This window comes from Cricetulus griseus, chromosome 6 (genome assembly GCF_003668045.3).
Source record: "Cricetulus griseus strain 17A/GY chromosome 6, alternate assembly CriGri-PICRH-1.0, whole genome shotgun sequence".
Lineage (NCBI taxonomy): Eukaryota > Metazoa > Chordata > Mammalia > Rodentia > Cricetidae > Cricetulus > Cricetulus griseus.
The window spans coordinates 154031171-154055791 of NC_048599.1; the positions used below are offsets into that span (position 1 = coordinate 154031171).

Genomic DNA, 24621 nt, shown 5'->3' on the forward strand with positions numbered 1-24621 from the left:
AAGCATAAAGGGTACAGAGCCTTCCAGGGACTTCCCTCTAACTCCTAATGACCCCGGAGTGCTGGGTGGGGGTGAGTGCCCTTTAACCATCCCATAAACACAGTGTTGTTCCACAGTTGCCTACTGGGCCACACATGAAGAAGCCACTGTTTGGGAATCCTCAAAAGCAGTAAAAGTCACTCAGTTTATTGGAAACCATGGGAAATCTGAGAGAAAAATTCCAAACATCTGGTATCTCTGGGCACCCAAGATGGAGTGGACAGCTTCAGGCATCAGTCCCCCATTGGGAGCCACAGGGCCTTGGTTCGTGCTGCATGCAGACTCAGCTCTGGTCCTTCCCCCTGGACCTCTTCATCCCAGGCCCTTGGGAAGCCCCTGTTTACCCACACAGACTTGAGGTTTCCTGCAGAGGCCCATTCCACAAACTGGGAGCCCTGGGATGGGAGACAAGTGATTAGTACTGCCAGCGTTTAGTTGCTGAATAGCTGCTTCCTTAGCAATGAGGACTTGGAGAAACCTAAAGGCCTGATAAGGCTGGATATTTGGGTCCTGGCCAATATTCCTTCCAGATGCAGAGGAAGCAGACCCAGGGAATCCCCATCTTTCCCAGTGCTCATGTTCAAGGATCTCGCCAATGGGGCATCCCATCTGCCAACAGGTGGCTTAGGAGGGTAGACCTGGAGTTTGGAATGTTGTTATGGTTTAGTCCCTTAACAATAGGTCTTCCAAAAAGATGATGTCTTTGGGCAGGGGAGGCATTTAGGTCCTTATTATGAAGAATACCCTCTTCCATAAGGTAGCGGTGGCGCACACCTTTAATCCCAGCACTTGGGAGGCAGAGGCAGGTGGATCTGAGTTTAAGACCAGCCTGGTCTACAGAGTGAATTCTAGGATAGCCAGGGCTACACAGAGAAACCATCTTGAAAAAAAAAAAAAAAAAAAAAAAAAAAAAAAAAAAGACCCTCTGGTGACGGGACTTTTACCAGGAGAGGATCTCGGAAGTTGTGGCCAATGAATTTCTTCCTCTTAGCAACAGGGGTCTCCAGGGGATGAAGCCAAAAGACTGTTGGTTAAGACTCTGAATTACGGGGCTGGAGAGATGGCTCAGAGGTTAAGAGCACTGATTGCTTTTCCAGAGGTCCTGAGTTCAATTCCCAGCAACCACATGGTGGCTCATAACCATCTATAATGAGATCTACAGTGCCCTCTTCTGGTCTGCAAGCATACATGCAGACAGAACACCGTATACATAGTAAATAAATCTTAAAAAAATAAAAAAAATAAGGTCAACACTGCATAAAAAAAAAAAAAAAAAAAAAAAAGACTCTGAATTACCTGGGCAGACCCGAAGTACCACAGGGCCTGAATGTCCTGATGTAAGGCCAGGCAGCGGGTCAGGTGGTCCCGATCTCCTGTCACTACGTTCACCAGACCAGCAGGGAACAGGGTGGCTATATCCTAGGACGTGAGAGAGTAGGACACTCAGGGTTGAACAGCAATGAGGGAGGGCAGGGTGAGGACTGAGGACTGGGCATCTGGGAATGGCTGTAGGGGCTCCCAGAAGGAATAGGACCTGGGTGATAGACTTGGATGGGATGCTGGGACTCAAGTTGCCATGGCTACTAGGAGGGAAGAGGCCAGCTGAATTCCTGAAGACCTAGAAGCAGCAGCAGGCAGGAGGGAAGGCAGGGGATTTTACCTGACAGACCTCCAGGGCTGGCAGAGGACAGGCCCCACTAGGTACTAAGACCACAGCATTGCCATGGGCCAGGGCAGGAGCCAGCAGTGACACAAAGGCCAGCAGGGGCCACTCATCCGGGCACACCACAGCCAGCACTCCAAGTGGCTCTCGAAGCCGGAGCACAGGTCCTCTCAACCCTGTTACCTACAGGGACAGATGACACATCAAGAGCAAGTTCTCAGAGCCTGCCCCATCTTCCCCATCTGACATGTTCATATCTCCAGAACAACTCCAATAAAGTGGGACTGGGGGACACTGGTTCAGGGAACAAAGGCCTGCAGCCCAATGGCCACTCATTGGCTATGTGGGTCTGCACTAGTTAAACCTCTGCCTGTATGTATTGCCTTGAATCTGCCATGCCCCTGCCTCAGCCTATGGAGTAGCTAGGATTTTGGGTCTGTGCCATCACTGTTTTGTGGTACTGTAGAGGGCTCAAAGCATGCTAGAGATAGGCAAGTGTTCTACCACTGAAGTGAACTCCAACCCTTGTTTTCTGTTTTGTCGTGAGACAGGGTCTCCCTATGTAGATCAGGCTGGCAGACTCAGAGATCTGCATGCCTCTGTGTCCTTCGTGCTGGGATTAAAGGCATGCACCACCACCCAGCTTGATTTATAGATTGTATATTTATTGAACTATCTTTGTTTTTTTCTTTTCTTTCTTTCTTTCTTTCTTTCTTTCTTTCTTTCTTTCTTTTTCTTTTTTCTTTTTTTCTTTTTTTTTTTGGTTTTTCGAGACAGGGTTTCTCTGTACAGCTTTGGAGCCTATCCTGACACTCGCTCTGGAGACCAGGCTGGCCTCGAACTCACAGAGATCCGTCTGCCTCTGCCTCCTGTGTGCTGGGACTAAAGGCGTGCACCACCAACGCCCAGCCTATTTTTGTTTTTTTTTTTTTTTGAGACAGGGTTTCTCTAAATAGCCCTGGCTGTCTTGGAACTTGCTTTGTAGACCAGGCTGGCCTTGAACTGAGACATCTGTCTGCCTCTGCCTCCCGAGTGCTAGGACTTAAGGAGTGTGCTACCACACCCTGCTGGATTTATTTAATTATGTGTCTATGTGTGCATGTTGGGGGTATGTGGTCATGTGCACTTGTGGGTGCTAAAAGGGGTCACAAGGTTACCCTGGAGTTATGTAGAGTCACAAGAAGTTGTGAGCACCCTGATTTGGGTGCTGAAATCAATCCCATCCTCTGCAAGAACAGAAAGTGCTCTTAACTGTGCCCTCTGCCCCGGCCTTGGTGTTTTGAAAAAGGATTTCACTATGTAGCCAAGGCTGACACTGAACTTGAACTTTTGATTTTTCTGCCTCTATTTCTGAAAGGTTCAGGCAGATACCCAGGCAGCTCAAAGGGCCTTGTGCTGCGTGGCCACATCTCACCCGTTACAAGGCTGTGTAGGGACTCTGCGCATGCACGAGCTCCCCTTTTAAGCCTGCGCCCACATCCCTCTGCTCTCTTCTGTTTCCAGTGGTCAACCACTAATTCTTCTCTCTTACTCTCTGCTCTGCTCTGTTCTTCCATTTCTCTTTCTCCCCCTCTCGCTCTCCCACCCTGTAATAAACTGGTTAATGTGCTCTCTATAGTTCGTGTTCCATCGCAATTACCCCATCTCTAATTTTTAAACTTTTACAAAATCACAACAATTTCCACATGCTGAGATTTTAGGCCTGCTCTACCATGTGTGTTTACAAAAGCCTTCTTGAATATAATCAAGCCTACATTACATAGACTTTAAATGAACTGGGCAGTAGGTAATGGCACACACCTTTAATCCCAGCACTTGGGGAGGCAGAGACAGGCAGATCTGTATGAGTTCCAGGACAGCCTGATCTACAGACTGAGTTCCAGGACAGCCTCCAAAGCTACAGAGAAACCCTGTCTCGAAAAAAAAAAAAAACCCAAACCAAACTAAACAAAAAACCACAGACTTATGACAGACTTTGAAGACCCCCTATGGAAGGCTTCACCCTCCCTGGGGAGCAGAAAGGGTATGGGATAGGCAGGGTGTTATTTGGGGGGGGGGGGAAGACAGGGGAGGAGGGGAGGGAGAGGGACCTGGGATTGACATGTAAAAACAATTTTCTAATAAAAAAAAGGAAAAACAGGCCAGGCATTGGTGGCACACGCCTTTAATCCCAGCACTTGGGAGGCAGAGGCAGGTGGATCTTTGTGAGTTTGAGGCCAGCCTGGTCTACAAGAGCTAGTTCCAGGACAGCCTCCAAAGCCACAGAGAAACCCTGTCTCGAAAAACCAAAAAAAAAAAAAAAAAAAAAAAAAAAAAAAAAAAAAAAAGGGAAAAACAACAATAACAACAAAACATAGACTTTAAATGGCACTCCTGGGAGGTTCTGATGTGTGTATACTCATGAACACCTGCTATCCTTCCTGTAAGTGTGACCTTCCCTCCTGACTGGTCTGAGCCCTCCAGTCTTTTCTCTCATCAGGGTTAGTTGTACTTTCTAGAATTCCTGGGGCTGAGCCTAGACACATGCCTGGCTCACTGGAGCCTAGGCTCTAACTCTTGTCTGGCTGCCTGCCCTGCCCTGCCTACCTGCTTAGAGGTGTCTCACCTGCAGTGTCTGGCCTTGGTCTTGAACCTTGGTGCCCCAAATCTGGAGCCGCCTCACACTCAGCTCTACTTCAGTCTTGGCAACCATAGGGGCTATTCCGTGGCTCTCTAGTTGTGAGGCCAGAGCTGGCTTCCTACGCTCCACTGCAGCTGCCAGGGCCCACAGCAGGCGTGCTCGGGCCCCTGGAGACTGGGCCCCCCAGCTGTGGGCAAATAATGTAAGTTAGGGGAGGGGTATAGCCTGGCCCTAGTTATTCCCAGATAGCCAACTCTGTCCACAGCCCCAATCTAGGGCTCCAATCCCAAGTTTACTCCCTTCCCAGCCACCCTTCCATTTGACCCTCTTACCCAGGGGCAGCCTGATGAGCAGTCTCTACAGCACCTCGGATATCCTTGGCTCCACCCTCAGCAACATAGCTGTGAAGTTTGCCTGAAGAATCCTGAATGGGCCTGGAGGTTCGGGACCCAGGAGCCTGGAAACGGCCCCCAACAAACAGCCCATAGGGGGGTACTGGGCTGCACAGAGTGAGGTGTGAGGAGGTACTGGGCCCACTCAGGCCCCATGCTCCACTATACTGGTGGTACCATGGACCATCTCAGTTCCCATGAACCTTTTGGACTCAAATTTTTATTCTCATGAGCTTCTTGAAGGATCCAAACACCTGCTCCCATGAGCCTCTACAGGATTCTGAATTCCTATCCCAAGAGCTTCTGTGGACATTCAAATTCTTGTTCCCATGTGCATATATTTAGATACCCCCTGGATTCTTGCTTCTGGGAAAACTCAAACTGCTAAGTAGAACTGAGAGTCTCCAGACCTGGGGTTAGGGCCACGAGACCCTAAGACCCGAAAGCTACACTCTGGCGTGTCCCCCTCCAGACTCCTCAACCTCACCCTTAGACTACCAGGCCTACAACTGCTCACCTGAGCCCTGTTTCTGGCCCTGACACCAGGCTGGAGGGCACGGCAAGGCCAAACGTGTCATAGTTGAGACTCTCGCAAAGGGCAGGCTCCCAGGAAGGTGTCCCCGAGGGCCAAAGGTATTCATACAGACCCTGTGAGAAATGCACAGTCACAAGGAGGCCTGATGAACTCAAAGTAACTCAGGGGTGCTGGGTGTCAGCAGACACAAGGGTAAGATGGACACTCACATCCGGGCCCCCATGCCAGGAAGACCCACTCTCTTTGCAGCCACCTGTGGGTACTGCAGGGTCTCGGAGGCCATGGGCATTGATCCATACGGTGCCCATCTTGAGCCTGTGAGGCAGGTAAAGACACCAGGGGCAGAGGGAGGGGACAGGAAGCTGGGTCAGAGGAGCAGGAGACACCTGAGGGGGAGATAGGGCAGGGGCAGGAGGACCAAGTACCAACTTACCCATAGCCCAGCTCCAGGGCCTGCCCTAGCCTCTCACTCCACACACTGGCACTGCCTCCCCGTGGTGTTCCATTGGCCAGGGTTAGTGCCTCCTTGGTTGTTCGGAAAGGGGAAGCCACAACCACAGGCCACGGTACCTAGAAGTGGTACCAAGAGTTTAGCTGCAGAACAAGTTCCTCCTGTCAATACTGCACCTATTTGGGGAGCAGTCACTGGTGTTCACAGCCCCAGGCCACAGGATCATTCAGAATCACCCTAAGGATAGTGCTGTTGCCCATGAGTGACTTAGGACAGAAGGGCAGGGAAGGGTATCTACAATCTCAGGGGTCTCACCTCGGCCTGGGCACATGGGGCAGCTGGAGGCAGGCCAGAAACCAAGACTGGAGAGAAGAATGGACTGTTGGAGGGCACATCACCAGCCTGGAATACCTGGGAGGAGGAGAAAGAGATACAGAGGTCTGTCCTACCTAACTCTGGGGCTGGATCTCAGCCCTCCTTTCCAAGCCTTCAGGGGTCAGCTCTCCTGTCTAAACTTAGGTATCCATGCCCCAGCCTCCTCCCTCAGACCCAGGGGTTCATGCCCCAGCCTCCTCACTCAACCTGGGCCTCTAGACCCTTGCCCTCCTCCCTCACACACTAAAGTCTAGGGCCCAATTTCCTTTCTCAAACTCAGATTCTAGGTCTCAGTCCTCTCTCAGACCTAGGGGGCTCGGGCTTGTCCCTCTTGACTCTGAAACAGTGGTTGGGTAGCCAAGTTCTAAGACTCCATTTTGTGGTTGGGGCTCACCTGTCCCCCCTGGCTTTGGGCCTCATCCACAAAAAACTGGGCTAGGTCTCGGGCAGCAGCTCCTCGAGCCCCCATGTCCACAGCCCCATCTAGTCCTCGTCCACTCCGCAGCTTTGCCATCCTAGCCCGGAGTCGCCTCATAGCTTCATCCCATACAGATTCCTGGATAAGGAGCCTGAGCCCCCCCTGTTGGAAAAAGGGCATCAAAGGTAGGCAAAGTCAGAGGCAATATAGGGAGAACAGGCTCCCACAGGGCCTCAGGGATGGAGGAGCAGCGGCAGGCAGGAGGTGCAGTGTAGAAAGTTGGTGACTTGCCCAACTTTCCTGGGCTACATAGTGAGTTGGAAGCCAGCTTGAGCTATATAAGTCCCTGTCTCAAATAATAAAAAGGTCCAAAGAGCAGAAAGTAAAAACAAGTAGAGAATGAACACCCCAAGTATCTGGGGAGATATGGTGGACCCCTGGACTTTGGTGACATGAGCAACAGGTGACAGTCTTACCAGGCTGCGGTCTGACCAGATGGCATCCACAACACCCTCCACAGCTGAGTCTACATCTGCTGAGTCCATCAGCAGCAACAGTGATTCTGTGCCCAGGGCCAGGCCCAGCTTGGCCCCCTTGCCTGCTAAGGTCCGTCGCAGAGCACGTCCTTCCTGTAAGAACCCCATGGGTTTCATTTGTGGCAGGAGCCTCTTGGCCCTTAGCCATGTCCATCCCACTCCCAACCCTGAAGATACCTCCACAGCTCCGCAGAAGGCCACCTTCTGGACTCCAGGTTGGGAGGCCAGAACAGGCCCCAGTGAGGCAGGGCCACATACCACATTGAGGATCCCTGGGAAAAAGCCGAGCTCCCCTGCCAGCTGAGCCAGGAGGAGAGGTGTTGGGAGGGCTGGGGGCACAAGGGCCACCACGGTGCAGCCTGGGGAAGGGGAACAACTATGGAACCCTGAAGTCCAGACCCCTACCCTCCTCCTGTACAGCCAGGGGCCCAGATGTCAGCCCTCCTCCTTTGGACCCCAAACATCCTCTCTGACCACCCTCACCTACCCATAGCCAGGGCAGGGCAGACCCTCCACATCATATCCAGGAAAGAGAAAGAAGTTGGCAGGATGAGGCCAATGACTCCTGCAAAGAATCCATGATGAGGGATGGACGGGGATGGGCTGGTTGACTGGGTCAGGAGGGCTCTGGGGGCTACAGGTTCTCACCCATAGGCTCCCAGCCTGCCAGGGCCTTCTCTTGGGCATGCGCCTGGACCGCATGGTACTGAAGCAGTTGCTGGGCCAGTGGGACATCTCCATCTCGTACTTCCCGAACAGCCCGCCCAGTGACCAGAGACTCCAGGGTCCACAGCAGTTGCTGATGCTTCTGGAGAGTCTTGGCCAACCTTTGGAGAATACAAGGGGTTGGTCCTTGCCCAGAGCAACCTGGACTACAATCCCCACAAGCCTTTGGAGCAGAGCCATAATTTATCAGGGACAGCAAGTACCAAAGCTGTATAGGAAATGTAGTCTAGGGGAGTCTCAAAACTGTGGGACTACTATAGAATGGTTCTAGTCACCAATTACCATCCAGTCCCAAAGATACTGGGAACTTGAATCTGAGCCTCTGATCCAATTGCATTATGGGAAATGGATTTTTTTTTTTAATTTTATTTATTTATTATGTATACAACATTCTGGTTCCGTGTATATCTGCACACCAGCAGAGGGCACCAGATCTCATAACAGATGGTTGTGAGCCACCATGTGGTTGCTGGGAATTGAACTCAGGACCTCTGGAAGAGCAACCAGTGCTCTTAACCTCTGAGCCATCTCTCCAGCCCCCAGGAAATGGAATCTTTATAGCTGTCCCCAAAGTGTGATGGGAAGCAGGGAGTTTAGATTCTAATGGAGTGCTGAGAAACCAAGTCCTCATGATCTCATGATACTGTGAACTGTTAGAAACAATGGTTGTTCTGGCCAGGCGTTGGTGGCGCACTCCTTTAATCCCAGCACTCGGGAGGCAGGGGCAGGTGGATCTCTGTGAGTTCAAGGCCAGCCTGGTCTACATAGTGAGTGCCAGGATAGGCTCCAAAGCTACACAGAGAAACCCTGTCTCAAAAAACCAAACCAAAACAAAACAAAACAAAAAACCAAACAAAAAAAAAACCAAACAACAACAAAAAAACAATGGTTGTTCTGGCCATGAAAGCCCCACATTCATGTGGGAAACACGAGCCATTAATTTAAAAAGCTCTTGGAAAATGGAATCATTTTCCACAGCCTCCCGTGAATCCTGAGGGATGAGGACTATCTCTTCCTCTGCAGGCCTAGCCTGGGCTTCCTCACCGGCTTAGGTGTTGGGCTCGAGCAGCTCCAGGGAGTTGGCTCCAGGTCTTGAATGCTGTCCTTGCTGCCTCCACAGCTGCAGTGATGTCCTCGGCCTTTGCCTGAAGGCAGTTGGCCAGCTTTTCTCCTGCAGAGACAGGTGGGAGCACAGATGGAGGAAGCCCATGGTAGAACCAGTGCGGCAATAAAGACTGCCACCAGCTCCCCTGTGTCAGGGCTTTCCTTCCTTAGTCACTGGTCATTGCTCTAATCAAGTCCCAAAGGCAAGGAGCTGACTTTCTTTTCTTTCTTCTTTCCTTGCTTGTTGTATTTCTTAAACTTTTATTTACTTGGATTTAGTTATATATATATCAATGTTTTGCCTGCAAGTATGTACGTACATCACATATATGCAGTGCCTACAGAGGTTGGGAGTCAGACTCTCAGGAAAATAGTTACAGATGGTTTTACATGGTGAGTCACCATGTAAGACACTGAGAACTAAACCCAGGTCCTCTGAAAGCAGCAGCCAGCTGTCTTAACCAATGAGCCATCTCTCTAGTCTCTCTTGTACTGTGTCTTTTAAATTTATTATTTGTTTGGTTTGGTTTTTGAGACAGGGTTTCTCTGTGTAGCATTGGCTGTCTTGGAACTCACTCTGTAGACTAGGCTGGCCTTGAACTCACAGAGATCTGCCTGCCTCTACTGTCTGTGTGTGGGTATGAGCACATTAGTGCAGGTACCCCTGGAGACCAGAAGAGGGCATAGGATCCCCTAGAGCTGGAGTTACAGGTGGTTGTGAGCTGCCAACATGGGTGCTAGGAACTGAACCTGGGTCTTTGGAAAGATCAGTAAACACTTTTAACCCTGAGCTGTCTTCTTCAGCCCCTCTCTTCTTTTTTTTTAAGTGCCTCACTATGAAGTCAAGGTTGGCCTGGAACTCACTCTATAGTTCAGACTGGCTTCAAACTCATGATCTTTCTGCTTCTGTCTCTGGGTTGCTGGGATTAGAGATATGAGCTACCACACTCAGCTTGCGGAAGGGAGGGCCCCTTAGCAGAGAGGAGCTTCAAAAAGCCTTTTTGGGGGTGCACTAGGAACTCTAACTAGTGAGACCGTCATCAGGAGAAACGAGAACCCTCATCCCCATGACCACCGCCAACGGCTCCTTCACTCAGGGGCTTCAGCACAGGTATGAACACAGCTGCAACTCTGAGAGAATTCTTTGTCTCTCCCGAATGACTGAGCTCATCAAAAACCTGTGATAGGATCCTGGCAAGGCACTGGATTCCTGTGTTCTGGCTTCAGCCACATTCCATTGACATAGTGGCCCAAGAGGCGGTTGTGGGTATCCAGCCAGGCCTGGAAGAAGAAAAGAGTTTGGAGAGGGACTGTGGCAGCTGGGACAGCTCAGTCCTTAGCCAGATGTATCCTTGAGCAGACATGTGCACTCTTTTGTCCCCAGCTGATTCTTTTCCTCCTGTATCTGTGTTTGTTTCTGGTTTGTGGTGGTTACTGACCTCAGGACCCAACACTTCTACCAAATTATACTTCTAGCCCCCATTATTTATTTATTTTTTACTATGATTGAAACATTTCCTGAAACTCACTATGTTAGCTAGTACTGCTGCTATAGTCTAGGTAGTCCCAGTACTTAGGCCTGCCTGGGCTACATAGCAAGATCTTGGACTCTTTTTCCTGTTTCTCTGTCTGAGACAGGCTGGTCTAAACTCCCTGGTGCTGTGAAAGATCTCCTGATCCTCCTGTCTCCATCTCCTGTATATGCCACTATGTCTGGATTAAATAGGAAATAATTAAAGGAAAACAATAAGTAAGACATTTTCTTCCATAGAGAAGTGACCTTGGGCTGGAGATATGGCTCAGCCGTTAAAGGCTAGGCTCACAACCAAAAATATAAGAGAAGTGACCTTAAGTTAATTTGCTTCACTGGAAACATGTAGCGGTTATGTTTTTGTTTGTTTTTTTGATCCTGGGCAAGGAACCCAGGATCTTGAGCATATTATAATTAGGCAAGGGCTGGACTGTTCAACTTAATTCCAGTACTCATGTTGGTCAACTTCACACTGATCCAGGAAACCTGGTGTCCAGGACATGGTGGCCCCAGCTAGCATTCTACAAGCCATATCACCTATGCTTCTCAAAGTCCTGCTCCTACCCATCTCTGCCACCATCACTGGGAGAAATGAGTACTCAAGAGGCATAAGCTACCCAAGCCTATGTAGGCTACCAGGCTGTGAGGAGTCTGTGCCTGCATAGGCCTAGTTTAGGCTGGAGTCCTTGAGCGATTGGTCAGGTAGCCTGGGCCTTAGCTACCATGTAATTTTTCTTGTTTTTGTGTGTACACATTGTATGTGAAGGCCAAAGTTGGGTGTCTTCCTCAATTGTTCTTTATCTTATTTTTTAAAAGACTCATTATTGATTCATTTTTATATGTATGAGTGTTTTCCCTGCATGTACAAGCATGAAGTGCCCACAGAAGCCAGAAGCCAGAGGCAGTGTCCCTGGAACTGGAGTTACAGATGGTTATGAATTCCCCTCTGTCTTCTTGTCAGAGAGGGTTTCTCATTAAAGCTGAAGCTAGGCTGGCTGTCAGCAGGCCCCAGGATCTCCCTGCCTCAGGCTCCTTCACACAGGATTACATGTGTGCTGTTGCACTGCTTCATTTATGCATTTACTTTTATTGTTTGAGACAAGGTTTCACTATGTAGTTTTGGCTGGCTGGCCCGGAACTCCTCACAAGCAATCCACCTGCCTCTACCTCCTAAATGCTGGGGCTAAAACTGTGTGCCACCATGTATGGCTGTACTGGGTTTTGACCTGGGTGCAAGGGATCTGAACTCAGGCCCTCACTCTTGTGCAACAAGCACTTCACCAACTGAGCCATCTCTCCAGTCCTCTAACATGTAATTAGTCAGGGGCTTATCTATGTATTATTAATTATTATTTTTCAAGATAGGGTTTCTTTGGGTAGCCCTGGCTGTCCTGAAACTTGCTGGGTAGACCAGGCTGGCCTCGAACTCACAGAGATCTGCCTGTCTCTGCTAACCCATCCCTAAGCCTGCTGACAAAGGAATGACTGTTGCTTTTCCCTCATCTTGACAACCAGCCTTGTCATTATTTTTATTTATTTATTTATTTATTTATTTATTTATTTAAGCAAAATGGGCTTGGTATGGGCTGGAGAGATGTAGTATTGACTACATTCTTTCAGAGGACCCACGTTCAATTCCCAGCAACCACAAGGAAGCTCACAACTGTCCGTAACTTTTTTCCAGGGGATCCAATACCCTCATAAAGACATTCATACAGGCAAAACACCAATGTACATAAAATAAATAATTTTAAAAAATGGGCTTGGTATGGTGGCATAGGTTTATAATTCCAACACTTGGGATGATGAAGCAGGAGGATCACCTTGATTTAAAGGGCAGCTTAGGCTACAAAGGGAGACCATGTCTCAAAAATGGGAAAAAAACCCAAAAAACAAAAAAACCCGTGGCAGGGTGAGGAAACATCTCTGTCAGTAAAATTCTTGTTTTGCAATTATGAGGACCTGAGTTCAATCCCAGGACCCATGGGGAAAAAGTGGACCGTGGTTCATACACCTGTAATCCCTGTGTTGGGAATTACAGTGGAGGAGACTCCTTGGAACTCAAAGGAGAATCAGCCTAGCATATATGGGGAATTCTAGACCAGTGAGAGACTGCTTCAAAGGAAGGAAGGTTGGAGAGAAGAGCTGACTCCAAAGTGAAGAGCACACACTGCTCTTGCAGAACACCCATACCAGGCAGCTCACAACCACCCGGAACTCCAGCTTCAGGGGTCTAAAACCCTCTTCTGGCTTCCTTGATCACACATGTGCACCTTCACACACACAACCATAAATAATAAATAATAAAATATAATAAATATAATAATAATAAAAAATAAATCTCCAGGTGTGGTGGTGCACACCTTTAATCCCAGCACTTGGGAGGTCAGAGGCAGGAGGATTGCTCGTGAGTTTAAGGTCAGCCTGGTTTAAAGAGTGAATTCCAGGACAGCCAGGAAGGGCTACATAGAGAAACTCTGTCCCCAAAAGCAAAAGCAAAAACAAAAACCCAGAATAAACAGACAAAAATCTTTCAGAAAGAAAAATTTAGGTCGGGCGGTGGTGGTGGTGGTGGTGGTGGTGCACGCCTTTAGTTCCAGCACTCAGGAGGCAGGAACTCTGTGAGTTCGAGACCAGCCTGGTCTACAAGAGCTAGTTCCAGGACAGCCTACAAAGACACAGAGAAACCCTGTCTCGAAAAACCAAAAAAAGCCAGGCGTTGGTGGTGCACGCCTTTAATCCCAGCACTCGGGAGGCAGAGGCAGATGAATCTCTGTGAGTTTGAGGCCAGCCTGGTCTCCGGAGTGAGTGCCAGGATAGGCTCCGAAGCTACACAGAGAAACCCTGTCTCGAAGAAGAAGAAGAAAAAAAAAAAAACCAAAAAAAAGAAAAAAAAAGGGGGGGGGGGCTGGAGAGATGGCTCAGTGGTTAAGAGCACTGGCTGCTCTTCCAGAGTACCCGAGTTCAATTTTCAGCACCCACATGGCAGCTCACAACTGTCTGTAACTCCAGATTCAGCAGATCTGGCATCCTCACATAGACATATATGCAGGCAAAACATCAATGCACATAAAATAAAAATAAATTATTTAAAAGAAAGAAAAATTTGTCACCCAAAAGTCCCAAATTGCAGTGTCTATAGGGACAGAGCCATTTTGGAAGTGGGGCCATGGGAACATGAGCTGGGCATTAAATACTAATAAATGTCAGTTACGGCTATGAGACTGAGTAGCAGAGTGCTAGTTGTGAAACAAAACTATTATCTGTTAGAAATAAAGACTCAAACATTTATGGGAAAGCAACATGACAGCTGGTATTTGTTTAAACTGCTCTTGAGAGAAAAGAAAAAAACACAAGGGAACTCTGGACTAAACTCTAACTGTTGAAGTTGATTGATGAGTCCATGGGAGTTCCTAATAGCAACTGCTGTGTAAAGGATGGAAAACTTCCCTCCAAAAGGAAAAACAAACTCCCACAAGAATGTCCACAAGGTTCTGGCAGGCTACAGGGGTGGGAGAAGAGTGCCTGTTGGACACCGAGAGCTTAAAATGTCTCCAAAGTAGCCTAGACAATCGGTTCCAGATGAGTTCTGTCAGGGAGCTACAGCCAAAAGGTTGCCAAACTTTGGAATTTTATTTTCGAGAGAAATTAGAATCCAGGATGTTTAGATGGAATTAATTGTACAATAATTGACATTTCAAAAAACAAAGCTCAAGCCAAGGAAAACATGTTTGCTGGTTAAGTTGCCCAGACTGTAAACTTGAGACCTTTGTTGGGAGTAATGGGGACAACCGAAGGGTCCAGAACCCAAGGCATGGTGACAGGCCCAGCTCTGGCATTTTTTTTGAGACTGTTTTGGAACTCATAATTGAGTTCTTGCCTTGGCCTTCCAAATGCTGGGGTTACTGGTATGTGTCACCATATCCAACTCCTTTAAGCTGTGTGGATTATGGGTAAAGTGACTCACATCATCAAACTTGTGTTCTGTCACTAAAATAACAAGATTAATTCTGTCTGCTCTTTGGGGGATTAAGTAAAATCATGCTTAGCATAGAGGCCGGCACAACCCATTCATCCATGCATCTCTGCCTTCAATCTATTATTGCTATTTCAGGCATTCCACCTCTAACAAGCCTCTATCTGTGTGATTCTCTGAATTGTCCCGAATCCTCTCAGCTGCGCTAGTTACTCTTGTGCAGTATCTTTTTACAATGGCATCTCTCTGGTTGGCATCTCCACTGTAATTGTGTGTCTAGAAACACAAAGGCCAAGCAACACCAGACTCCATCTCACTATGACAGATCCAGTCTCCATGTCACCAGAGCTCAGTGTCTATCCCATCCTGGACTCTCCATGCACGAACAGCTAACCAGCCCCAAAAGTCAGCTACCAGGGTTGGGATCCTGCCCTCTTAGCAGGTGTTACCTCCCTCTTAGGTTTGAATGCCATCTTAAAGACAAACTAGGCCCATCCTTGTGACTAAACCTATGTTTCTCAAAGATTGGGCTATGCCCCACCTGAAACCTTAACTACAAATGGTTCTGTACTGCCTGTTACAGGAAATGGCAACCATGCCCTTGTTTCAAAAAGTTATTGCAACCCTACCTTTGTTTCAAAATGTTATGACTGCCTTGATACAATCACCTTGTAATCCTGTCTTTGTTTCAGGAAGATCTTTAGAACTAACTTGTTATCTTATGTTTTGCTCTTGTAACCCCGAAGACTACCTTGTCTGCCACATTTCCCATTTGGAATCCTTGAGCTATAAAGCTTGTCTTCCTCACATTCAAGGCTGACCTCTTGAATAAGGCCTCAGGGGGGCTTGCTTTAATTAATTTTGCCATGATGATTTGGGTCAGTGGTCTTTCTCCTCGAATCTTCGGGATTAGCACTCTAAACTTGAGTGTTACAATGCTGTCCTTCCAAAGTTGGAGCCCTTCGGCTACTGAGGGGACTCCCCTCAAAGTCTAAACGCTTTCACTGCACCGCCTCTCCAACATCCCTAATACCTGCCTGGATGCTGGAAGAGTTTGTGGGACCACGGGCAAAAAAACCCAGGCACCCTACTAAATTCCACCGGAACGCCAAGAGGATTCTGGAAGACCCTGGGAGTTACAAGAGCTCTAAGACGCTCAGGGTCATAAGGCTCTTAAGGAATGATTACGAAATATGAAAATGTCCGAAAAAAACCCCACGGGGGCGGGGAGTCAAACGGGCCCTGAGGGTCACGGGAACTCATAGGCCACTCAAAGGGGCCGGAGATCAGGGGAGCAACATCAGGATATTCAGATAGGGGCAGGCGGTCCCAGTCCGTTCTTAATGAACGCGGGGTTCTGAGCGTTCCCGTGAGCCTCAAAAGTGGCAGGGCCCCAGAAAGGTGTGAGGCCTCGCGAGGACCACCCGTCCCGGGAGGGTTCTGAGGAAACAGCACCCGCTGTGCAGGATCGTACACGAGAACCACGCGCACAAGCGTCACCAGAAAAGCTCCAGGCCGGGTCCGGTCCCCGGGACGGGAATCACGCGCGCCGAGGGGGCGGGGTTTCCGGGGGTGCCGCAGGGGATGACGGGAACCCGCGCCAAATGCGGCCGGTAGGCCTGAAGGGAGTCGATGCCGCCACCAGGCAAGCTCTCACCAGTGCGCATGCGTGGCTCTCCGGCACGGGCCCGTACTCCAGTGTCGTGAAAATCTCGCGGGCGCAAGGTCCCACACGCGTTACCGCCATCGCTCGCCGAACGCCTTCCACGAAGGGCTGCCGGACGCTCTGCCTTGGGGAACCTGGAGGTCCGAAGGGCGGCACCGCCCACTCCAGCCGAAGAGGCGGGGCCGACAAGAACGGTGAGGCGGCGCGCTATAGGGCGTGTCCCGCCCACTTTATAGCCATGCCAAGCCTCCTATGGGACGCTGGGAAATGTAGTTTCGTGGGTAGCGGAACTGGCGGGCCGGCCTCCGCACTAGTCAAAGGTGTCCGGCATATTGTCATTTTGACCCTTTAGAAAAAATAGTTTTGTTTTGTTGAAACGGGGTCTCACTATGTAGCTCTGGCTGTCCTGGAACTCACTCTGTAGACCAGGCCCGCTTAAACTCAAAAAGATCGGTCTATCTCTGCCTCCGGAGTTCACGGCCACACCCAGCAGGAAAAAGTGTTCTTGATGTTTTCCTACCTTAAAGCAAAAATTGGAGGCAGGTAGTCAGATTTTAGTCCAAAAATTCATTAGGGAGCAGGAACTGGCACTGAGTCTCAGTGATAGTTCAAAAACAACTTCTTGTTTGTTTTGTTTTTAGAGACAGGTTTCTCTGTGGAGCCCTGGGTGTTCTTGAAAGGACCAGTCACAAAGTGGTGGTGGCGCACGCCTTTAATTCCAGCACTTGGGAGAGGCTGGCGGATCCCTGAGTTTGAGGCCAGCCCTTCCACAGAGCAGCTAGAGATAAATAGAGAAAACCTGTCTCAAAAAAAGAAATAGAAAGCAAGAAAGGACCGGACCAAGCTCTCGGCATAAAGGAGAGGGACAAAGACGGGATAGGAGAGGGACAGAGGGACAGAGACGGGATAGGAGACAAGGGAGAGGAGACAAGGGAGAGGGGAGAAAAGGGGTAAGGAAGCCTGGTGGTGGTGGAACACGTCTTTAGTCACAGAACTCAGGAGCAGAGGCCAGCTTGGATTACAGAGCACCAGGACAGGCTTCTCTCAAAAAACAAAAGGGGCAAAGAAAGGGGGAGGAAGGATATTAGTCCTGGAGGTACAAAGGACTGCCTCTGGATAAAGTGGAGGCAGGCATGGCCCACAGGCAAATGAGTTTATAAAAGGAAAAGGGGAAACTCTGTGTTAGGAATAGTTGGCTTTCTTTTTCTTTTGTTAATATTTTATATATAATTTATTTTTATTTTATGTGCATTGTTGTTTTGCCTATATGTGGAGGTGTCAGATCTTGGACTTACAGTTGCTGTTTCCCTTGTGGGTGCTGGGAATTGAACCCAGGTCCTCTGGCAGAGCAGTCAGTGCTCCTAACCACTGAGCCATCTCTCCACCCTGAGTTGGTTTGTTTTGATTGGCCGTGTTAATTAGGTGAGCCAAAAGGGGTCTTTTGATTGCTGGACTTCAATACATTGACTGCTGGACCTTGGTGGTCAGCCTCAGGAGGAGGAAGTGGCAAACAAGGGAATCGACCTTGGTAGCCTGCTTTAGGAATGTGATCTATGATTTATTTAGCAAGCGGGCAAGGGGAAGGACAGGCCTGCTAGAGACATGGTTGCCATGCTCTGGCCTGTAGAGCCCATTCAGTCCTAGAATTTTCTCTGTAGACCAAGCTGGCCTCGAACTCAGAGATCCACCTCCTTTTGCCTTACAGATAAAGATATTTAATCTTTCTTTTATTTGTATGGGTGTTTTCCTGCATGCTTGTCTTCGCAGCACATGCATACAGTGCCAATGGAGGCCAGAAGCTGGAGCCACTGGAGCAGGAGTTACAGGCAGTTGTGAACCACCATGTGGTGTTAGGAGCTGAACCCAGTCAGTTCCAAAAGCAGCATGTGCTCTTAACCGCTGGGCCATCTCTCCACCACTAATACTCTCTTTTCTTGAAAGCAAGCAAAGGTTTGCCTTTATTTTATGTGCATGGGTGTTTTGCCTACCTGCCTGTCTTGTGCATCACGCAATGCAGTATTCCAGGACGCCAGAAGAGGGCGTTGGATCCCGTAGAACTGAGTTACAGGGGATTATGAGACAGACACGTTGTGGGTGTTGGAATCAAGCTTTTGTCTTCTGGAAGACCAGTCAGCACTCAAATGCTGGACCATCTCTCCAGCGCCCCCGCCACACACTATTTCTTTATAAACAGCTAATAGCATTGAAATTAAGGGTGTGTGTGTGTGTTGGGTGGTATCGGACCCTGAGCCTGACGCATGATAGACAAGAGCTACATACAGAGATACTAAATTTTCGAAGTGACAAACCTTTCTGCAGTCTAACGCCCGCAGTTGTTAGGGAAGGGCGGAAATGTAGGTTTTATGGATTCCGGAAGTGTATCATTTCACGGTCCTCCTTATGCCTTATTTTTGATTGGTTGGTTAGGGGGGCGTAACTGCAGCTTTCTAATACAAATGGCCGACGTGGGTGCCCGCTTGGATGATAGGGCGTTAGGGTCTTCGGAAGAGTGGCTACTTCAGTTCCTTGGTTACAAAGAGGCCGGAAGTGTGACTTTCTTTTACGCGTCTGCCAAACAGGACGTATCAAGAGACCTAAGAGACTTGAGGACGGTGCCGTCATCGTAGTGGAACCGTAGACCACTCCCAACACAGATCTTAGGGTTCTGGGTAAAGAGCTGTGTGTTAAGAATCGACTGAGGCCCTGCCGTAGGCTGGCTTAGTTTATCCTGGAAAAGTTCTCCACGTTTTGGACGCCTAGGACTTTTTCCCCAGGGCCATGGCGGACTCCAAGCTTCTGGTACCAGAGCTAAGCGACGCAGAGTCGATGGGTGATGAGACGGTGCGGTTTCAGGAGCTGCTACTGCAGGTGCGGGCTTACGGGAACCTGGGTGTTTAAAAGATTTGTACATTGGCGCTCAGAGATGCGGCTTCAGTTCCCAGAATGCCCGACGGCAGCATGGAGACCTATGGGAATTGTAGTTGTTTGGTTCAGTGTTTACTAGGTTTTAAAAGAAATGGAGTTGGGGTGAATTAGGTCCTCGTGCAAAGAAAAGGGGGGCCTAGATTGTATAGTACAACAAGTGAGCTGGGTGGCAGTGCATGCCTTTAATCCCAGCACTGGAGATGCACAGGCAGGAGGATCTCTGTGAGTTCAAGGCCAGCCTGGTCTACAGAGTGAGTTCCGGGACAGCCTGGGCTACACAGAGAAACCCTGTTTCGAAAAACAAAAAGCAAACAGAAAGATAATATAACATTAGTAAAAAACATGTGATCCTCAGCTGTTACATGAGTTGTCGTATAAATGTTTGGGAAGCAGATGATTGGTGTGACAGGGCAGGGTCATCATGCAGGGTTGCTCTTTCTCCACAGGCCTCCAAAGAGCTCCAGCAAGCCCAGACAGACAGGCCAGAATCTACACAGATCCAGCCCCAGCCTGGTGAGAAATATAGATATAGATATATAGATATAGATAGATATATAGATATATAGGACTATATATGCATGTGTACATACGTAGACACACACGCACACATACATAGACAGAGATGTAGAGTATCCCAGAGAGAGGATGGGAGACCCTGAGAGAGGTCAGTGGAAACTAGGGGTAGGGGACACAGGATGAAGGAGAGAGATCCCAACTGGGTACAAGGCCTAGAAGTAGTCATGGAAATGGACAGGCAGGAAGACCACCTACAAACACTGGACCACAGAGATGCAGAGTAAGAAAACGTCAGGGACCTGAGGGAAGGCAAAGGCATTACAAGAGGGGAAGAAGTTGGGTGTGGTGGTGACGCCTGTCATCTCAGGCAGGAGTATCCCCAGTCTAGAGCCAGCCTGGGCAATCAGTGAGAGACCTCATCTCAAAACAGGGAGAGGGTGGGTGAGAGTGAGACTGCTTAGGGACAGATGGCCAAGATAAACGCACTCGTGCAGGGTTCTGCATAAAGACCAACTCATCGGAAGGAAAAGTTTTCATCAACGTCTGCCACTCTCCCTCCATCCCTCCCCCGGTGGACGTGACTGAGGACGAACTGCTTCAGATGCTGCAGGAGGACCAAGCTGGCTTCCGAATCCCCATGAGCCTGGGAGAGCCACATGCAGAGCTTGATGCAAGTTAGTACCCTCAGCAGACACCAAGTCTGCTCCCTCCAGAGACTGCCTTTCCCACGGACGGGAGGGAACACACTTGGGGCTCTTCCTGAGGCTAAGGAGGCTTTAGAAAAGGCTACTTAGAAGAGTACTGGTCTGATATAAGATTTGAGCACTTAGCCAGGTGGCAGACCATTAGCACTCTGGAGGCAGAGGCAGGTAGATCTCTGAGTTCAAGGCTAGCCTGGTCTACAAAGGAAGTTCCCTGTCTCGAAAAAGATTTTAAGAGTTAGTCAGGCAAAGTCAGAGAAGAGGGTTGTAGGCAGAGGTGACAAGTGAGCTGGGAATGTTGGCTCACTCTTGTAATCTTAGCTTTTGGGATGCCGAGGCAGGAGAATTGCTGAAACTAGAGGCCAGCCTAAGCTATATAGAAAATTGACCTGTGTCAGAGGAAATGGTGGTTTGGTTGATGGACCAACAATCAGGAGAGACTGCAAGTATGGAGAGTCGTGTTCTCTAAAGAGGGGGTGGGATCGAGTAAGATGATTCTTGGGATTACTGGGGACGATCAAGGTCTGTCTTGCGGATGTGGGCATCAACCTGGAGTTGAGCCTGGAAGCCAAGAAGGATGTAGTCTCAGTTGGCTGGAAAGCAGAGTGTGTGCTGCCTCTTACTTCCCCTGTCTTGGGTCTCTGGTCCTTAGCTAAGTTTTCCTTGAGTGCACTACATGGAGGGTTGCAAGAGCCTCATTACCTCTCTTTCCACAGAAGGCCAGGGCTGTACTGCCTATGATGTCGCCGTCAATAGCAACTTCTACCTGAGGATGCAGGTGGGGTGTGTGTTATGGACAAGGCCTGGGGAGGGTGTTTCCTCCAGTTCCGCCCCCTCCATCACATCTTTTCTTCCTCTCACCTTAGAACAGCGATTTCCTTCGAGAGTTAGTGGTCACCATTGCCAGGGAGGGCCTTGAGGACAAGTATGGTTTACAGCTAAATCCAGGTGAGGGGCAGGAGGGGAATGGGAATGGCTTGGATGGCACACTTGGGAGAGGTGAGTCCCGTGTGTCAAGAAGGATTTCTTTCCTAGACCAGCTTTCCGAAGGGGGTGGAGCTTCTCAGAGTGAAGGTGGGGCCGATAAGGGGCGGGGCCAGGAGCCGGCTTTGTGGGGGCGGGGTGGGGAGTAGGAGTAGGAGTAGGGGTGGTGGGGTGGTGGAAGTGTCTTGATGATTTTCCAGAAAGGGTGGGGCTAAGGTTGGAAGGGTCTTCTAGAGTCAAAATTGAAATGGTCAGAGGGGAAGGTGGCCCAGCCTCTGCCCAGGGAAGCACCATCCGAGGGAACCCTGTCTCTGCGATCTCTCGTTCTGCAACCCTCAGAATGGCGCATGTTGAAGTACCGACCTTTCCTGGGCTCCATCTCACAGCAGAATATCCGTTCCCGGCAGCGCCCTCGGATCCAGGAGCTGGGGACCCTGCAGGGGTGAGCCTTCATGTCTATCTGGGCTGATGACTATCCTGGGGCTCTAGGGACACAGATGGAGCTGAAACACAGAGCTGGGTGAAGGAGAAAGGGACAGCAAGCCAAGTACTGTACAGTCAGACCAGGTGGTCACCCTCAGTCTGCCCTTGTTCCCATACAGTCCAGAACGGCCCCACCTGAACCTTTGGTTGGAAGCCCCTGACCTCCTCTTGGCTGAAATTGACCTCCCCAGGCTGGTGAGTGCAGGCTCTTTAGTCAGGGAAAAGAGGTAGAGTCTGGGCACGTGTGCCTGAGGCAGGAGCCAAGCTCCAGGGTCTGAAGGAGGAGGCTGGGGCCTGGACTCCTGGGACCAGGCTATATCTCTGGAGGCAGTGATGTGGGCTGTCCCCAGGCCTGCATATGTTGCTTCTCCTGGCCTAGAAAAGCAGCAGGTGCAGCCCCTGCTCTCCTGAGTGTGAGCTCCTTGAGACTTATAATTGCTGCCCTGTGATTTTTTCTGCATTGTTTGGTTCTGAGGGTCGATGCCACAGCCATGCATGCTATGATCTTGTGGAGGACATAGCTTCCTGATACAGCTAGGGGATGTGGCTGACTGTACCTCATCATCAGGATGGAGCTCAAGGACTGACGCTGGAAATAGGAGAGAGTCACCTGGTGATGGGAGGTTCTCAGCAACTGTACCACCTCAATGCCTCCATTCCCCTGCGGATCAACCCTGAGGCCAGCAGGGCTGCTTTCCATCACAGGAGAAAGGTGGGGGCCCCGAGGGAGTCCTGGATCTGAGGGAGGAGGCTGGGACCTGGAGTCCAGGGTCTTGACTCCTTATTCTCTTTCTTTTCTCAGCAACTGATGGTGTCCATGCCCCTCCTGTCGGTGTCTTGACCAGAGTCCCCTTGTATTTCCAGATGTGGAGATGATGTTGGTGTCTTCTAAGTGTGAAATAAACAGTTTTTCCAGTTCTTTCCAGTTTCAGAAATTGAGACATGGTGGGTGGAAGTGAGGAGGGTTATCAGCTCTGACCCTGGTGTCCCCTGGAAACCTCTGTGCTTTTCCTGGCCTCCTGTCTCCTCTCACACTTGCCCATTGTCCCCAGAGTATCCTGGCACCCTCAGCAGTCCCACAGGATGGTGTCCGGCCATGCCACTGCTGCATGCTTCTAGCTCTAGTGCCCTCTTCTTCAGGGTCCCTATGCGGTGGGTGCTCTCGTGGGACCAAATTCAAGCAGTAGCTCTAGGGTCTTTTACCTGTACTGCATGAAGGGTTCAGCTTCCTGTCACAGGCACACCCCGCTCTAGGTCCCAGCTTCACTTCCTCCTGACTCCACATGTGGGATACTCCCACTCTACCCCCAGGATCCCCTCCCTTCTTTAGTGCTGAGGGGACGCAGGGCCTCTGATGGCAAGCATATGTGGGCCAGGCGTTGGTGGCGGTGACACCTTCAATCCTAGCACTTGGGAGGCAGAGGCAGGCGGATCTCTGAGTTTGAGGTCACCCTGGTCTGCACAGCAAGTTCCAGAACAGCCAGGTCTACATAGAGAAACCTTGGAAAAACAATGTCAGGCATACATTTGTTGTTATACCATTGAGTTATACCTCAGGAAACTTCCCCCTTTTATTTTTCTTTCTTTTTATCTTTTTTTTTTCTCGAATTAAAGAAAAGTCTCATATAGCCCAGGCTGGTGTGAAACTTGCCCGGAAGCTGAGGATGACTTTGAAAATATCCTCCTGTCTCCCTTAAACTGATGGGGTTCCTGCCTCCCCTAAACTGATGGGGTTTACTTTGCACCACTACACTGGTATATGCAGCACCAAAACCAGAGCTTCATGCATGCTAGGCAAGCTGTCCTCCAGCTGAGGTGCTTTTCCAAGCTCCACCCCCATGCTGTAATATCGATTATATTGGTAAATTATTAGGTGCTGTTTATAATGTTGAAACCTGACCTTTTTTAGATTTATTTTACACTTATGACAGTTTTGTCTCTATATATGTATTGTGTGTGCACCATTTGTATATGACCTACTGTGGAGGTCAGAAGGTGTTGAATCCCCTGGAGCTGGAGTTAACAGGGGTTGTGAGCCACCATTGGGTGTTGGGAACTGAACCTGAACCTGGTTCCTCTGCAAGAGCCACAGTGTTCTTAAACCTCCACAGGTACACTGTGGCATGCCTGCCTGAACACACACACACACACACACACACACACACACACCACACTTCTGATTTATTTATGTGTATCAGTGGTTTGCCTGCATGTATGCTGTCTGGTACCTGCTGAATTCAAAAGATGGAGCCAGATTGTCTGCTTATGAGCCTTTGTAAGGGTGATGGGAACTGCACCTGGCTCCTCTTCAAGAACAACAAATGCTCTTAACTACTGAGACATCTTTCCACCCCCAAATATATATGTAGTTTTTAGGTTTTGTTTGTTTGTTTTTTCAGTGCAGTATTTCTCTATGTAGCTCCACCTGTCCTGGAACTATAGACCAAGCTGGCCTTGAACTCAGAGATAGCTCTCTGCCTGAGGACTGGGATGAAAAGCCTGTGCCACCACTGCCTGATATATACGCACTACTGCCTGACTTGTTTTTTTCTTTTTCGGCTTTTCCAGACAGTGTATCTGGTGGTGCATGCCTTTAATCCCAGCATTCAAAAGGCAGAGGCAGGCAGATCTCTGCAAATTTGATGCTACCCTGGCTACGAAGCCAGTTCCAGGACAGCCAGAGTTGTTACACAGAGAAACACTCTGTGTGTGTGTGTGTGTGTGTGTGTGTGTGTGTGATATAACTTTTGAGAAAAGTTGGTAAACTTAGAAGTCTGTCTAATCTGTCTGGCACGTAGCCAAGCTTGGTGGGTGTGCCTGCAGTAACATCCTTGAGAGGGTGAGGCAGGAGGATGACGGATTCCAGGCTAGTCTGTACAATAGGAGATGCATCCTGTCCTAGAATGCCGGCAAGCACACTAGAAAGCCCTGCGCACATGAGGGCGCAAGGAAGCCTTAGACTTTAGGGCTTCTTAGCTAG

General features: G+C 49.4%; 2 protein-coding genes across 8 annotated transcripts; one reads left to right on the forward strand and one right to left on the reverse strand.

Annotated features, from left to right (window-relative positions):
* Positions 1 to 149: 149 nt before the first annotated feature.
* Aldh16a1 (aldehyde dehydrogenase 16 family member A1) lies at positions 150 to 16156 on the reverse strand. 2 transcript variants are annotated; one of them, XM_027420667.1, is made up of 17 exons: positions 16024 to 16156; positions 10038 to 10140; positions 8800 to 8926; positions 7678 to 7856; positions 7517 to 7594; positions 7207 to 7388; positions 6970 to 7122; positions 6470 to 6655; positions 6016 to 6111; positions 5683 to 5819; positions 5459 to 5564; positions 5232 to 5362; positions 4655 to 4822; positions 4308 to 4509; positions 1700 to 1885; positions 1336 to 1458; positions 150 to 434 (listed from the first exon to the last, which is right to left on the reverse strand). In XM_027420667.1, exons 1-17 carry the CDS (start codon positions 16111 to 16113, stop codon positions 273 to 275), a joined length of 2409 nt encoding a protein of 802 aa, XP_027276468.1. In that variant the 5' UTR covers positions 16114 to 16156; the 3' UTR covers positions 150 to 272. The 2 variants fall into 2 exon arrangements, with proteins under 2 accessions (XP_027276468.1, XP_027276469.1); XM_027420668.2 differs by lacking the exon at positions 16024 to 16156 and adding an exon at positions 15841 to 15968.
* On the forward strand, positions 16088 to 22560 carry Pih1d1 (PIH1 domain containing 1). Of its 6 annotated transcripts, none has more exons than XM_035446399.1 (11): positions 16088 to 16226; positions 18612 to 18701; positions 18807 to 18900; positions 19404 to 19470; positions 19968 to 20147; positions 20891 to 20952; positions 21041 to 21122; positions 21393 to 21600; positions 21761 to 21836; positions 22210 to 22353; positions 22444 to 22560. In XM_035446399.1, the coding sequence occupies exons 3-11, from the start codon at positions 18811 to 18813 to the stop codon at positions 22480 to 22482; spliced, it is 948 nt and encodes a 315-aa protein (XP_035302290.1). In that variant the 5' UTR covers positions 16088 to 16226; positions 18612 to 18701; positions 18807 to 18810; the 3' UTR covers positions 22483 to 22560. The 6 variants fall into 6 exon arrangements, with proteins under 6 accessions (XP_035302290.1, XP_035302288.1, XP_035302294.1 ...); XM_035446400.1 differs by lacking the exon at positions 16088 to 16226 and adding an exon at positions 17827 to 17982; XM_035446397.1 differs by lacking the exon at positions 18612 to 18701 and having other exon boundaries at positions 16094 to 16226.
* The last annotated feature ends 2061 nt before the right edge of the window (positions 22561 to 24621 follow it).

Coding starts and splice junctions, on each gene's coding strand:
- Pih1d1 (XM_035446399.1), top strand. CDS start 18,811: ATGGCGGACTCCAAGCTTCTGGTACCAGAGCTAAGCGACGCAGAGTCG. Junction 19,471..19,967: donor ACAGATCCAGCCCCAGCCTG/GTGAGAAATATA, acceptor GCACTCGTGCAG/GGTTCTGCATAAAGACCAAC. Junction 20,953..21,040: donor ACTTCTACCTGAGGATGCAG/GTGGGGTGTGTG, acceptor CTCTCACCTTAG/AACAGCGATTTCCTTCGAGA.
- Aldh16a1 (XM_027420667.1), bottom strand. CDS start 16,113: ATGGCGGTAACGCGTGTGGGACCTTGCGCCCGCGAGATTTTCACGACA. Junction 8,927..10,037: donor TTGCCAGGATCCTATCACAG/GTTTTTGATGAG, acceptor CTGTCTCTGCAG/GAGAAAAGCTGGCCAACTGC. Junction 5,565..5,682: donor GCCCTGGAGCTGGGCTATGG/GTAAGTTGGTAC, acceptor CCTGCCTCACAG/GCTCAAGATGGGCACCGTAT.